At 36.7% G+C, this 12,985-nt stretch overlaps 2 protein-coding genes and 1 pseudogene across 2 annotated transcripts; 1 reads left to right on the plus strand and 2 right to left on the minus strand.

Annotated features, from left to right (window-relative positions):
- Positions 1-1,791: 1,791 nt before the first annotated feature.
- LOC120167876 (omega-amidase, chloroplastic-like) lies at positions 1,792-5,417 on the minus strand. Its single transcript, XM_039176766.1, has 10 exons — positions 5,130-5,417; positions 4,913-5,029; positions 4,003-4,227; positions 3,520-3,613; positions 3,271-3,345; positions 2,993-3,071; positions 2,765-2,780; positions 2,387-2,467; positions 2,188-2,270; positions 1,792-2,083 (listed from the first exon to the last, which is right to left on the minus strand). The coding sequence occupies exons 1-10, from the start codon at positions 5,394-5,396 to the stop codon at positions 2,005-2,007; spliced, it is 1,116 nt and encodes a 371-aa protein (XP_039032697.1). The 5' UTR covers positions 5,397-5,417; the 3' UTR covers positions 1,792-2,004.
- LOC120167875 lies at positions 4,321-12,282 on the minus strand (annotated as a pseudogene).
- Positions 7,911-8,657, plus strand: LOC120167877 (17.3 kDa class II heat shock protein-like). Its single transcript, XM_039176767.1, has one exon. The coding sequence runs from the start codon at positions 8,027-8,029 to the stop codon at positions 8,504-8,506; it is 480 nt and encodes a 159-aa protein (XP_039032698.1). The 5' UTR covers positions 7,911-8,026; the 3' UTR covers positions 8,507-8,657.
- Positions 12,283-12,985: the final 703 nt, after the last annotated feature.

Below are 12,985 nucleotides of genomic sequence, written 5' to 3' on the forward strand. Positions count from 1 at the left end.
TTTCATCATTAAATTTAAAAAAAATTGATTTTTGATTTATTGTTATTTTGATCATTTTGATATGACATTTTGATTCACATCATTTTTATCTTTTTTTTTTGCTTGAAGATGGAAATTTTACAAATTTATCTCTATGTCACGTCGGTATTGCAATTAGTAATCTCTGATGCCTTTTCTAACCACTTGAGATATCAATAAACTTATATCATTACCTCCTACCATTCTATCAGTTTCAGATTTTCCTAAATCACTTTAAAACTCAAAAAATTTAAACACATAAAACCTCAAAATGTTTTGATTTATAATATCTACCACTCAATCAACGTTGAACGTTCGGAATCTAAGAGAGGATGTTCCATTGTTGAGAAATCAAAGGAAATCTAGAGTTAATAATTTATTCGGGAAAATGAAGAAAATTTCGAGATAAACTAATAACTTTCTTTTAAAAATAATCCAGTCATAACACATTTAAAAGAAATACATTTTGATTAACAAGCGTTAGTATCCAATCATGTCATCTAAATTCTTTTGAATTGTGGAGCCACTGGTCTTTGAGTCTTCAGCTCCACTTTTCTATTAACTTGCTGCACCAGAAAGGAAAAAGAAAAGAGTGGATTCATTTGGTTGGCTTGGCAATATGTCAATTGCAAAGTTTTCCAACTTACAAGAGGTAAACTATATTGTTGATCCCTTTTATTTTCGGTTTATTTTTCTTTGGCCATCAATTTTAGAAAAGTTACGTTTTGATTATCAATAGCGTCATAAACTTGAAACCATAGGCTTTACCCTCTAAGTAGTCTTTACCTGGTTAGTATTTCATGCACCTATCATAAGCTTCCTTTTACTTGGTTAGTCTTTATCGATGACAATAATAAATAATAACTGGTGATAGAAATTGACGGTAGTGAACAATAGTCGATAGTGAAAATTTTTATCGGATTCAGAGGTCAAATTAATATTTTATCTCAATTCATGGGTTAAATTATTCTTTAAGTATGTTGTAGTTTATTTCAAAAATTTAGGGTACCAAATTGTCTGGTCCATCCCCGGATTGCAAAAAGAAGATGCAAAACATGATGTAATCTTTAATTTGTTATAAATGATTTCCTAACGTTGTATGATCGTTGTCCGAAAATGCTATGAAAGAGATCTTTAAGTACTAGGCAGCACGAACGATTAAGGTGCCTGTGTTACTAGTCAATGGCAGATACAATTGATCACAAGTTTCAACCATATTCTCATCACCTTTCTGCTTATATTAACTAAGCTACTGCTTGTGCAGATTTCGTCAAAAGCTGCTGTTATGCCTAAGCAATCGACAACACCCGACGGCCGGTCATGTATTCTGCTGGTATCTTTCCTTTTTCCCGTCTGTAGGTATTGCATCATGGAATGGTGCAAAAAAACCACCGAATGCTCGATATGCCGTACGCCCATAGCTCATTCGAATCTAGCTTGTTTGTATCATTTGGTTTTCTAGCTTTTCGATTACAAGTGCTGCTGAAGCAAACACCCAGGAAGAGAGAGCATGTTCATAGCAACTCGCGTATCCTCCTGCATTTTGCTGGGGTAAATGTATACAAAAGAGAAGGGATTAGTGTGTACGATTGGGGATATCTGCATAGGTAGACCTTATGTGTCATTTCCCTCGGCAAACTTGCAATGTACTATTATCTTGTTTTGGTTTTTTTAAAGTATTTTGTTCTAATATTCGTGTCCGATACATATTCAAATATAGATACGAGGATATAACATTGACCAATAAACAAGAAGTAGGTCCAACCCAATTTATTCCATTCGCGTCAAGAATTGAACTTTTAATCTTACTTAGGAATATAATATATCATCTCACTAGATCATTTTATTTTGGTTAATACAAACTTTTTTGAAAAAACAATATTCATAAACTGATGAGTTCCATTAACAAAGGACTCTTAATGGAGTTCGAACGAAAACTCTCGTATCGATGAGTTTCATCACAAGGTTCTCTCCTCCCCTCTTACATCAGTGAGAGTTGAGCCTCTGGATGTCGACCAGCTTGTAAAGATCGCCTCGCCGTTGTTTTGTGAAGGGAAGACTTGCCCTGAATTTTTATCACAAGCAACCACTTAGAACAATCAGAAAGTGTTATCGGATAGACGAATTCCATAGAACAAATACTAGGTGGAAAAAGCCACCGGTGGTCACCTTCGTTGCTCGAGTATCGAATAATCAATCTCTGCTATTAGTATGTCTTCTTCATGTTCAGTCGTGGCCAGAACTTCCCCAAACTGTCACAATGCAAACAATTTAAGCATTACTTATACAGTTACATGGCTTAAAACCACAAAAAAACACCATACATGAAATCTATATTCGTTAACCCGCAAACGAGCTATCAACTTACAGGTCCTACAAGTGTTGAGTGACCCCAAGCCACGTAACCGGCTCTAGGATCTCGAGCAGGTGAACAAGTTGCAACATATAACTGCCATTCGAAAGAAACACAAAACAGAAACCTTTTAGAATCAATCAGATATTCGTGTTCAAGACAGCAAGGTCTTAAGGACCTTAAGTTTCCCGTTCTAATGAATCACCTCCACATGTAACATTCAGTAACTATGGCAACAACAACGGAGCATAAATTATAAACGAGTATTTTTCAATGCTTAATAAAACAGAAGACGAAAATACAATGACAGAATTGACACAATTTTCAAGTGCTTCGTTAAGGTATGCCTTTACATTGGTCGATTGACGAAAGGGAAAAATTTTGCAGCTATACCTGATTATCCATAGCCCTGCATGTGTAACAGCAAGAAGAACATTAGTAGATGAACAACTATTATATAGAGACAAACAGTATAAACCACACTATTCGACATAGAAAAATAACATTTAGCTCACTAGATCATCGAATACGGCCATTCCCCTTCGGGTTGGAGAAAGGTCGGATGTTCAAGCAAAAAAGAACAAATCTGGAGATCGAAAGCAGGGAAAAAAGAACAAGCACCTTGCTCTCTGCGACAACTCCCAATGCAATGGCCCAGTTGTCATGTTAAATGCTCCAGGATAGCATATCAAGTGAGCACCTAATTGAATAAGATAGGCAATATGATTACTTCCGCAACTTTCAGTTTTCAAAGAAAAGATAAATACATGAGCATAATCTTGTTAATATCGAGAGGAAAGCAGTAGAAAGATCCAAACCGCAATGTACATCAAAGCATTTGAAGAAAAGAAAACAACAGGAGAAGTTAATTGCATCACAGTTCGATGAAGTAAACAAACCTCTTGCAGCATAAATCATTGCTAATTCCGTAAACCGAATGTCGTAACAGATTCCTATACCGATACGTCCAACATCTGCATGCAGTATTTATTAATTTCCCATTTCGAAAATTTTTGAACTAATGCACTAGACGGGTGACGGGAATTAGAATTCATAGAAATCTAAGGAAATGCTTTCAACAAAAGTTATGGACTAATTATTATAACATGCCCATGTTCATGAGCGGAAAGTCAAAGGAAACACCGAACCTGTGTCCACAACAGTAGGAGTCTCCCCTGCAGTAAGTGTCTTCGATTCCATAAAGGTAATCTTCCCGGGAATATCGACATCGAAAAGGTGAATCTGCAGTTCCATAGGAATGTAATAAATATTAAACACAACAGCTTTAAAGAGAGTCTTCAAATTTCGAAATGATATCACTAAAACAATAGAACTGTCTAAAGGACACAATGAACTTGGTATTTGAGACCCATAATTCCAATGACTACATACCAATCGGTAAACGTCTCTCTTTATCACAGAAACTAGCAGAACCTCATAGAAATTAGTACCGATTCTCATTCGATGATACGTGAAACATCAAAACTGAAACATTAGATGCCTTAAATCATCAAATAATGAATCAATGTATGAGCTTTTTTATATCAGGTGATGACAGATCTTGTACAATCATCTTGCGATGCTTGGCTTGTTATTCCATACTACCATTATGCGACATAAAGAGTCTCTACCTTGCGATGCTTGGCTTTGAGCGTTCCATCGGAACCAAAGACACAACAAGTATTATACAACTTATCGCCACAGCATTCGGGTATAGAACCGCCAACTATTGTGATCTTCAGGTGACTAGCGACTTCAGACAGCATAGCCGTAGAAGGAGAAGCATCACCGCCTGCATCGATATCTTCAGCATAAACAGGGAAGCTGTCATTCGAATACGGGCTGTTCCATATTTCCTGAAACAAAATAACAGACAGGATAAGCAGGCCTAAAAGTCGATGCTTTGATATCATCATATTCATAATTTATAATTCTTGAACACAACACCAAAAACAAAGAACCATAACTTTCTTTTTCACCAAACAATTCCAAGACCCACCGATACCAGACCCTCAAATTCGATACAATGAAAGCTTATGTCACACCTGAGATAAGCTTCATATCTCCGAAAGAACACTGCACCTCCGGAATTAATTAAACTATCTGACCCATCACCATCTCTTAATAAGACTGACAAACCTAAGAAATTCGACAAGACCCAAATCTTTAATGAGCACCTCCGTTAAATGACATTGTCAGCCTACGATAATAATTATAATCCTAGGTCAGACACCATCAAATATAAACCCACCTTATGGCGGACAGGAAGGGGCTCTCGGATCTTCATTTTCTTCATCAATTATTATTATTATTATTTTTTTTGGATAAGTTTCAATTGTATTACCCAAAAGCAGAAGACTGCTACGAAGTTACAAAGTAAGTGGGAAAGAAACTGAATTGGCATCACCGAATAAAAATCTCCACCCAAATCAGAAGGGTGAACCGCTGTCAGCCGATAATTGTTCCATAACTTTCTACAAATTATTACCCAACAATTCCCTCATTTGAAAATCAGAAAAGGTGAAACCTTGAGATACTCACAGGCAAAAGAACAAGCTGGGCACCCTTTTGAGCAGCCTCCTCGATGGCCTTCTGAGCATTCTTTATGTTCCTCTCTTTATCTGGCGTCACCGACAGCTGACAAAGCCCAATCTTGAACTACAACAATAACAACGAAAAAAACAACCCAAAACAGATAACTTCAACAAACAAACAATCAAATCAACAAAAAGACAAAGACAGAGAAAAAAGAGATTGCCTTGGTGAGAGGAGGGGTGGGAAGAGGAAGGGCAGGGGGTTCCCTGGCTAGCTCAGACATGGAAGCTGATGCCATTACCGATGATTCTGTTGAGATGGGTCTGATTTGCAGCTTTGGGTAACTTTGATTGTACAGATTTCTGGTGTTTTGGGGAATATTTGAGATTAAGAATGTTGTCTGAGAAATGGGTTTTGATGAATGTTGAAGAAAGCTGCGTGAGAATGCAGAATTCTTGGAGCTAAGTAGTGATGACACCGCTGACTTCATCTCTCACTTCAGTTTCTCGTGGGTTCGCTTTTTCGTTTTTGTCCTTGGTACAAGGAATTTTAGTCAATTCGATTTTAAACGACGTCGTGTTTATGATTGAGAAGAGACCACTCGATTTATGATTGATTCTTGATTTTGATTTTAGTACTTTTATTTTGTTGAAATTTGAGATTTTATTTTTTATTTTAATTTGACAACAAATAATTTAAATATTTGTAAAATCAAATTTTTAACTCTTTCAATATTTTTTTACCCTTTCACAATTTTCTCCCTCCAAATTTTATCTTAACTTTGTTCTTACCTAATGTCCTAATTTATGTCGTAGTGACCTTTTTTTTTGGTTGCAAGAGGAAACAACTACACTAGCCGTGGTTAGGTCTCCTCCTTCATACAGTCATGTCTAGATGGAGAAAGCGCATCAATGATACCGTTCGTTTTCCAACAAATGTAGGATATTTTAATCCTATATTGGTATCGGAGAAGCTTACGAATTCTGCGAAAGATGGTCGATTTGTGTTGCGTCGAATAAGGGGTGTTGAGGAGCCTTACTGTCTCGGCGTTATCCATTTCCACATCAAAGCCTCGGTCCCAGCGATATGCAAGCCATCCAACAGAGCCCACAGCTTGGCGTGAAGGACATGACAACGACAGATGTTTTAGTAGTAACCTATTATCCAATCGGCTTCAGTGTTCCGAATGATGCTGCCCCTACCGCCTCTATTGAGGGTTGATTCACAGCTCCATCTGTGGTGAGTTTGACCACTCTGGTGATGGGAGGCCTCCAGTGTTGATTCCTAGTATGGCGGTTGTAGCTTAGAAGAGAATTATGAGAGTTAGCCCGGATCGATTTGGTCCATGACCTCGCCGAATGAATGATGAGCGGTATCTGTCCATTGAAGACGATGTTACTGCGTTGCTTCCAGAGTCTCCAGACCAAACAAGTGTCTCCAATGAAATCAACCCCTGCGGTTTTAGTGAGATTAGTCTTTAACCAATCAAGTAAAAGAAAGGAAAAGGAACTCCCTGTTATGTGATGTGGTTGAGTAGTCACTCAGAACGTGGGTGATAGTTTTTTCGAACACCAGACAACTTGGATCCGTCGTCTAACCCGTTCCAAGTTGGTCATTAGTCGGTTGTTAAATTGTTTGACACGTTGAGGTGTTCCCAGTGAAGTTTATTTTCACTTGACAAACTAAATCTACATCTTTAAAAAAAAACAATAGGTAATACATTATCATCAAATGGGTCTCTAAAAAATGCAGTAAGGCTCTGAATAGCAACCAAAATATTCAACTGCAGCCATAGTCCACAAGTCCTTGGCCCACAACATCGATGGGGGTACAAACGAGTTATGCAGCCATAGTTGAACTTAACCCAGAAACAGCACTAGCTATAACAATGGCTGTAGTATCGGAAATTTCTAAACTAACAGTTACAGTGCCAACACTGCTCTCGGTAACCACAAGGGCACCCATATAAAGGAGCTCGAGCCGGGATCGTCCCCATCAACGAGGTAAATTAAACCCTAAATTTTAAACATTAAACTTCAAATCATAAACCTTTTAAATTTGGAGGTGACAACAGGTCGTTTGAATCGAATTTGGGTTGAGTCATTTGTTCTAGACTGTATTCGGTTTAAATTCAGTTCGGATAGATCAAATTTAATTTGGGTCTATTGTAAGTCAAGTTGGATTAATAACAAATCGGTCAATTTTTAGGTTAGGTTAATATTGAATCGGTTGATTTTCAATATTTATTAATATCATATCAATCAATGTTCGAATCATGTCAATATCTTATCCGTCGATTTTGAAGAGATTAATACCAATCGATTTTTGAATCAAGTCAATATCATATTTTTTTGTTTTTGTTTTGAGACAACCTCCGGATCTTCAATCAATTTCAATTGATTTGAATATGAGTCCATCTGAATATGTATATAAATATTAATAATTTTAATCAAATTTATATCGTTTTGTCCATAAACCTTATAAGTTAGATTTAATTTCAACTCTCAATTGTTCAAAATTTTGAATTCAATCATCATTTTGGTTTAAGTTACTTTTTGGTTGGAATTAACTTAAATTTGAGTTACTTTAGATTCAGATTAAATTAGGTCTAAGTTTATATCGATTCAGATAAAATTCGAATAGTTTTTTTTGGTCAAATTTAAACTACCATTTTTAAGTCTATATTAAATCTCGAATCCAATAATTTGACGAGAGTAATTAAGTTTTTTACATAAATCTCTAAATATATCCAATATTTGTTTATATTAAAAAATAATTAACGTTCAATTTAACATGTGAGTTACTTTTGTGATTAATTAATAAAAAATTAAAAAATAAGATGAAATTTTATGAATAATAGTAAAAGGACTGTTCCAAGCTTATGAATCGCACTATTCTTGACCTTCCAATACATTCTCGAAAGTGAAGGACTCTTCCAGAAAGTAGGAAAATCTTGTCGAAAATCCTCTAGAAAAACTCCCACCACAACCATTTAAATACAGAAACCCCATCCTCAATTCTCCATCCACACAAAGAAGAGCAAATTTCCAGAGAAAATCGAAGATTCAAAAGGCGAAGAATTTATCTTTCACGGCATCGTCTTCATCAAAGAAGAGAAAAATGGATTTCAGAATCATGGGCTACGATTTACCACTCCTCCACACCCTTCACCACACGATGGATCTCCACGAAGACAACGACGCCAACAAGAACCCCAACGCCGCATCTCGTGTTTACTTACGCGACGCCAAGGCCATGGCGGCGACCCCTGCGGATATCAGGGAAGATCCCAAGTCTTACGTCTTCGTCGTCGACATGCCGGGGCTGAGATCGGGGGACATCAAAGTACAGGTGGAGGCCGACAACGTGCTGTTGATCAGCGGAGAACGGAAGCGGGAGGAAGAGAAAGAAGGGGCGAAGTACGTGAGAATGGAGAGGAGGGTGGGCAAGTTTATGAGGAAGTTCGTGTTGCCGGAGAATGCTACTAACACGGATGCGATATCGGCAGTGTGTCAAGATGGGGTTTTGACAGTGACCGTGGAGAAATTGCCGCCGCCCGAGCCTAAGAAACCGAAGACCATTGAGGTCAAGATATGTTGAGAGAGTGTGGTTTAGGGACACTCTCATGGTTTAAATAATCGCGGTTGATGCTATGAGTTTCCTTCCGGGTTTGATGCTGAGTTTCCTTCCGTATTTGAATCTTGTGTCTGTTATGAAATCATGATAATAAACATGTTCTTTGGAAGTTAAAGTATGCTCTAATGGATCTTCTATAAAATCTAAAAATATTCGGATATCATCAAAAAAATTCATCAGCTTCAAAATCAATTTTTTATTTAAGGAATTTTAATTATTAATTTAAAAATTAAAGATAAACGGTTATTCATATTATCAGTCCATTCGGTTTAAGTCTATATGTTATTAATTTTCGTTAAGTCTCTAACACAATTGAAGGACTAAAATTGAATAGGAATCAACGACTGAGAGATTAAAATTAAACGATCGATAACATTAGAAATTAAAATGGAACAGATCAAAAATATCATGAATCAAATTCAGTCTGACCCAAAATATATGAGATTATTCACATGGTTTACCCTTTGTTTAAAATCATTTTTAAATTATTTTGTAAGTCAAACATCGTCCCCGAAGAAATTGCAAATATGAAACCGATGTTGCATATTATGAGTTAATGCTTTCAAGTGCTTCTTCCAATCCCACGACGATTTCTTATCCTTATCGGATTCCGAAAGACTGACATAGATCCAAAATCAGATGTGGAAATCAAAGGTTTCGATGAGGGTTTCTGCAAGTAAAGGGTTTTGCCTATTTACTCAATGTCACGCAACAACTGACCATTATCAGGATCGACATGACCATTTATCTAATTTTGAACATTTTCAAACACAAACTTTAACCCAATATAACATATATCTTCAACAACCTATTTGAATCATGAAATCATTAATTAAAGGAATAGGTTACAAGACAAATAGTTTAAAACCCAATAAGCAATTAATCAAAGGAAACTAAAAGTCACCTGCTTGATATCTAATCCATCTTCCGTCTGATGAAGCGGTAAATCCGAAGCGCCTTGATTGATATTAGTGACTCAATACTCGAGTTTGATTCAACTCGTTTACAATCCTATTAAGCACCAGATGTTGTTAGTTTTTTCCTAGTGTCTTTTAAAATTTTCAAGTTCTTTTTGGGTTGTTTTAGATTGTTATTGAAGTTATAGACTCGATTTTAGGTTGGATTTGAATTATTTTTATTTTTGGCCACTTTAAATTTAGATTTGTTTGGGTCAATTTGAATTCGAACCAATAGAATTAAAGTTAAACTTTTATAATCAAATTGAGTAAGGACAATATTAATAATGAGTTAATTTAGTGAGATAAAATATTAAATTCTTTAATTAATATTAAAAATTTTAATCTTAATATTTATGAATAAAATAAATTATACGAGGAAGACTATTTATGTAATAAAACCCATTACAATTCAATTTAAAATAGATTGATCAATAAATTGAATACTAATAATTTAATTTTTTTTTTTTTTTTGAATCGGAATGGTTTTGAGTTTAATCTTAAGTGAGTCAGATTTGTTGTTCAGTACTGATTAGAATTTATAGGTCCGCCGATTTAGGATTTGCACGTTGCTTTTCAACTGTCTACTCAATCAGATAGGTTCCTCGAAGGTAACTTTTTTGGCATCTGTCCCCTTGGGAGTGGTAGACTTAAATGTGAAAATAATTATTGTATGTACTCTGTCCCTCTAATTTAGCCTGTTAAAGGTCATCCCCATAATAATACCATATTTCACTTATAAAATGCTCTTATCTTAATGTCCTACAACTTCACTTGTAGCATGAGCATCGTTATGGTTTTTGAGATTTGGTCATATTACTATTGAGACAAAACTATCCGCCTATTTGTTTCATCAACCAAGATTTTATTATTTTAATATCATTAAATTAAATTGTTATAAAATTAGCATTATGTTTAACTTATTCTAGCAGTGCAGTGACACATATTTGAGCATAGATCAATAAAATGACCACTACAACATTTGCATAGATCGACAAACAATTGCACATTGAAAAGAATGGTCCTATATGTTTTATTTCATTCATGTACTTCATTACATGGTTAAATAACTCTATAACCTAAAGGAATACAAATATCTTCTAGAAGAAGTAGTAATAACTACATTTCCAAAAACAAATGAATTCCTAATCTATAAAAAGACAACAATATATGGTATTTCCCCCTCTTAAGGTATATATACACTTTATAAGTTACAGAAAAGCAGTCCCAGCAAAACGATGATGCAAAAGGTTATGAGCAATAGCATCTCTAGCTTTCAATGAACTCACCGATCTCATACCATCTTCCGCCGCCATTTCGTCGTCATAAACCTCGATTTCCGACTCAGGTTCGATCCCTTCCTTCCTCAGTTCACAGATATTATGCAGAACACAACAAGCTCCAAGCACAACAGGCAAATCCTGCAACTTCACCTCTGTTCTCTTCTGCAAACAACTCCATCTCCCTTTCAATCTTCCAAAAGCTTTTTTGGAAACCCTTTGGATTTCACCAATCTTTTCATTGAAAGCATGTTGGGTCCATGTAAAATGGTGTTGTTTATAAGGAACCAAAACCCAATCCATTAATGGATAACCCGGGCTTCCAACTACCCAAACGCCGTTCAATAAACCACCGTTTTTTTCCCTTTGGAACAATGCCGATTTCTCTAGGACTTGCTCGTCGGTCATCGAACCGGGCCAGCCGATGCACACGTCGGTGAACACGCCGTTCGGGTCGACGACGCCCTGTACGGTTATCGAATACGAAGTCTTCCGGTTTCGATCCGTGTGTCTTTTGTTGAAATACGCCGCGACGCTGATCTTCGGCGCGATGATCGGAATGTGCGTCGTGTACATCGATCCGACGACGTTTGGTATCCCAGAAATGGCCTCGTACTCTTGTTTGATTTTCCGCAATCCGTCGTCGTTTGGCCATTGCAAGTACTTGGGCATCAAAACGTTGCGTATAGCCGAACAGACTTCGAGGACGAGCTTGTGACACGTGGAGATGCCTAAGCCGAACCGTTTCGAGACGAGCCGGAGCGGCTCGCCGGTCGCCAGCCGCCAGATGCAGACCGCCACCCGTTACTTGACGGGGATTGCGTTACGTAACGCGGTGTCTTCTTTGGCGATAACGGCGTTCAGCTCCTCGCAGATGAGCTCGAACGTTGACTTGCTCATCCTGAACGCTTTTTTGAATTCCGACTCCGGGTAATCGGGTCGGCTGCATTCGTCCCACCACGCGTTCGACCTGTCCTTCACCCATAACCGCCTCTGTTGTCCCTGACCCGACCCGGATTTTCCACTCCCGTTGTTGGGTGACTGCTTTTCTGTTTCGGAAACGCTAGCGGCCGCCGTGAAGCGCGATTTCCTTCGCTTTACACGGTTGGTGTCTTCAATTTCGGAGTAATAATCTTGTAAATTGAACTGTAATTCAAGCATGGTTCGGCTCTTCTTGTTACTGGTCGACTCCATAATCGATTTCTCTTCGTGGGACTCATCATTTTGCTCCTCGCCGTCTTGTTTTTCCTGCTCCTCAACCAACGTTAACGAAGTAACGATACAATTCAAGTCTTTCTTTTTAGCTTCACGATCACTGCAACAGCTATCGTCTTCGTTTTGGTCGGAAAATCCCTCCTTTGATCTCCGATTGCAATGGTCGCTGTTATTCATTTCAAAGGAAAACAAATACCGAAGAACAGAAGAAAAAAATGGGTTTTTTGGGTTGATAGAGCTGAGACTATCATAGAAATGGAGAGATTAAAAACAATTAAAAAAAGCTAAAGATTTAAGGAGCCGAAATTAGAAAGAAATTTGGGTATAAACAGATTTAGGGTTTGAAAAAGTGAACACAAGGAGATCCACATTTGACTTTTACACAATGATTATGTCTGGATGCATTTTATAGGGGGGAGACAATGTTATTGTAAGGTGGCATTCTATCAAACCTGATGAGGCTTATCCTTTTTCTGTCAATCTAATCTTAATTATATATTTTGACTTTTGAGAAACTTTGATAATATCACATCCGTTGATCAAAATCATCACCAGAGATATGGTTTAATTGTTAGAATTTCTGATTTGATTTTCATTTTTGTTAGAAATGATTGGATAGGAAAAAAATTGCAACGGATGTACGGAGAACATAATTACTTTTATGTTTATTTTACTCTGGATTCAATTTGTATAAAATTACTTTTAATATTTATTTTTAAATAAAAATATAATTCATATTAAAGAAGTCTAGATCTAAACTCATACACACATATATTATGCTGCTTGAATTCAGATAGTCATAGGGAGGACATAATTCTCTCTCTAATTTTTTTATTTTTTAAAGTGGTTTAGTATTCAAAAAATTGAATATAAAACGAAACAAAAACTTAAATCTAGTTAAAAAATCTCACTAAATAGAGGAAAAAGAGTCCCGAAGAGTTGTCGAGAAAGTAATCAAACATCATAGTATGTTTACACTGCTACAGCCGAAA

This window comes from Hibiscus syriacus, unplaced genomic scaffold (assembly GCF_006381635.1).
Source record: "Hibiscus syriacus cultivar Baekdansim isolate YM2019G1 unplaced genomic scaffold, ASM638163v2 tig00111701_pilon, whole genome shotgun sequence".
NCBI lineage: Eukaryota > Viridiplantae > Streptophyta > Magnoliopsida > Malvales > Malvaceae > Hibiscus > Hibiscus syriacus.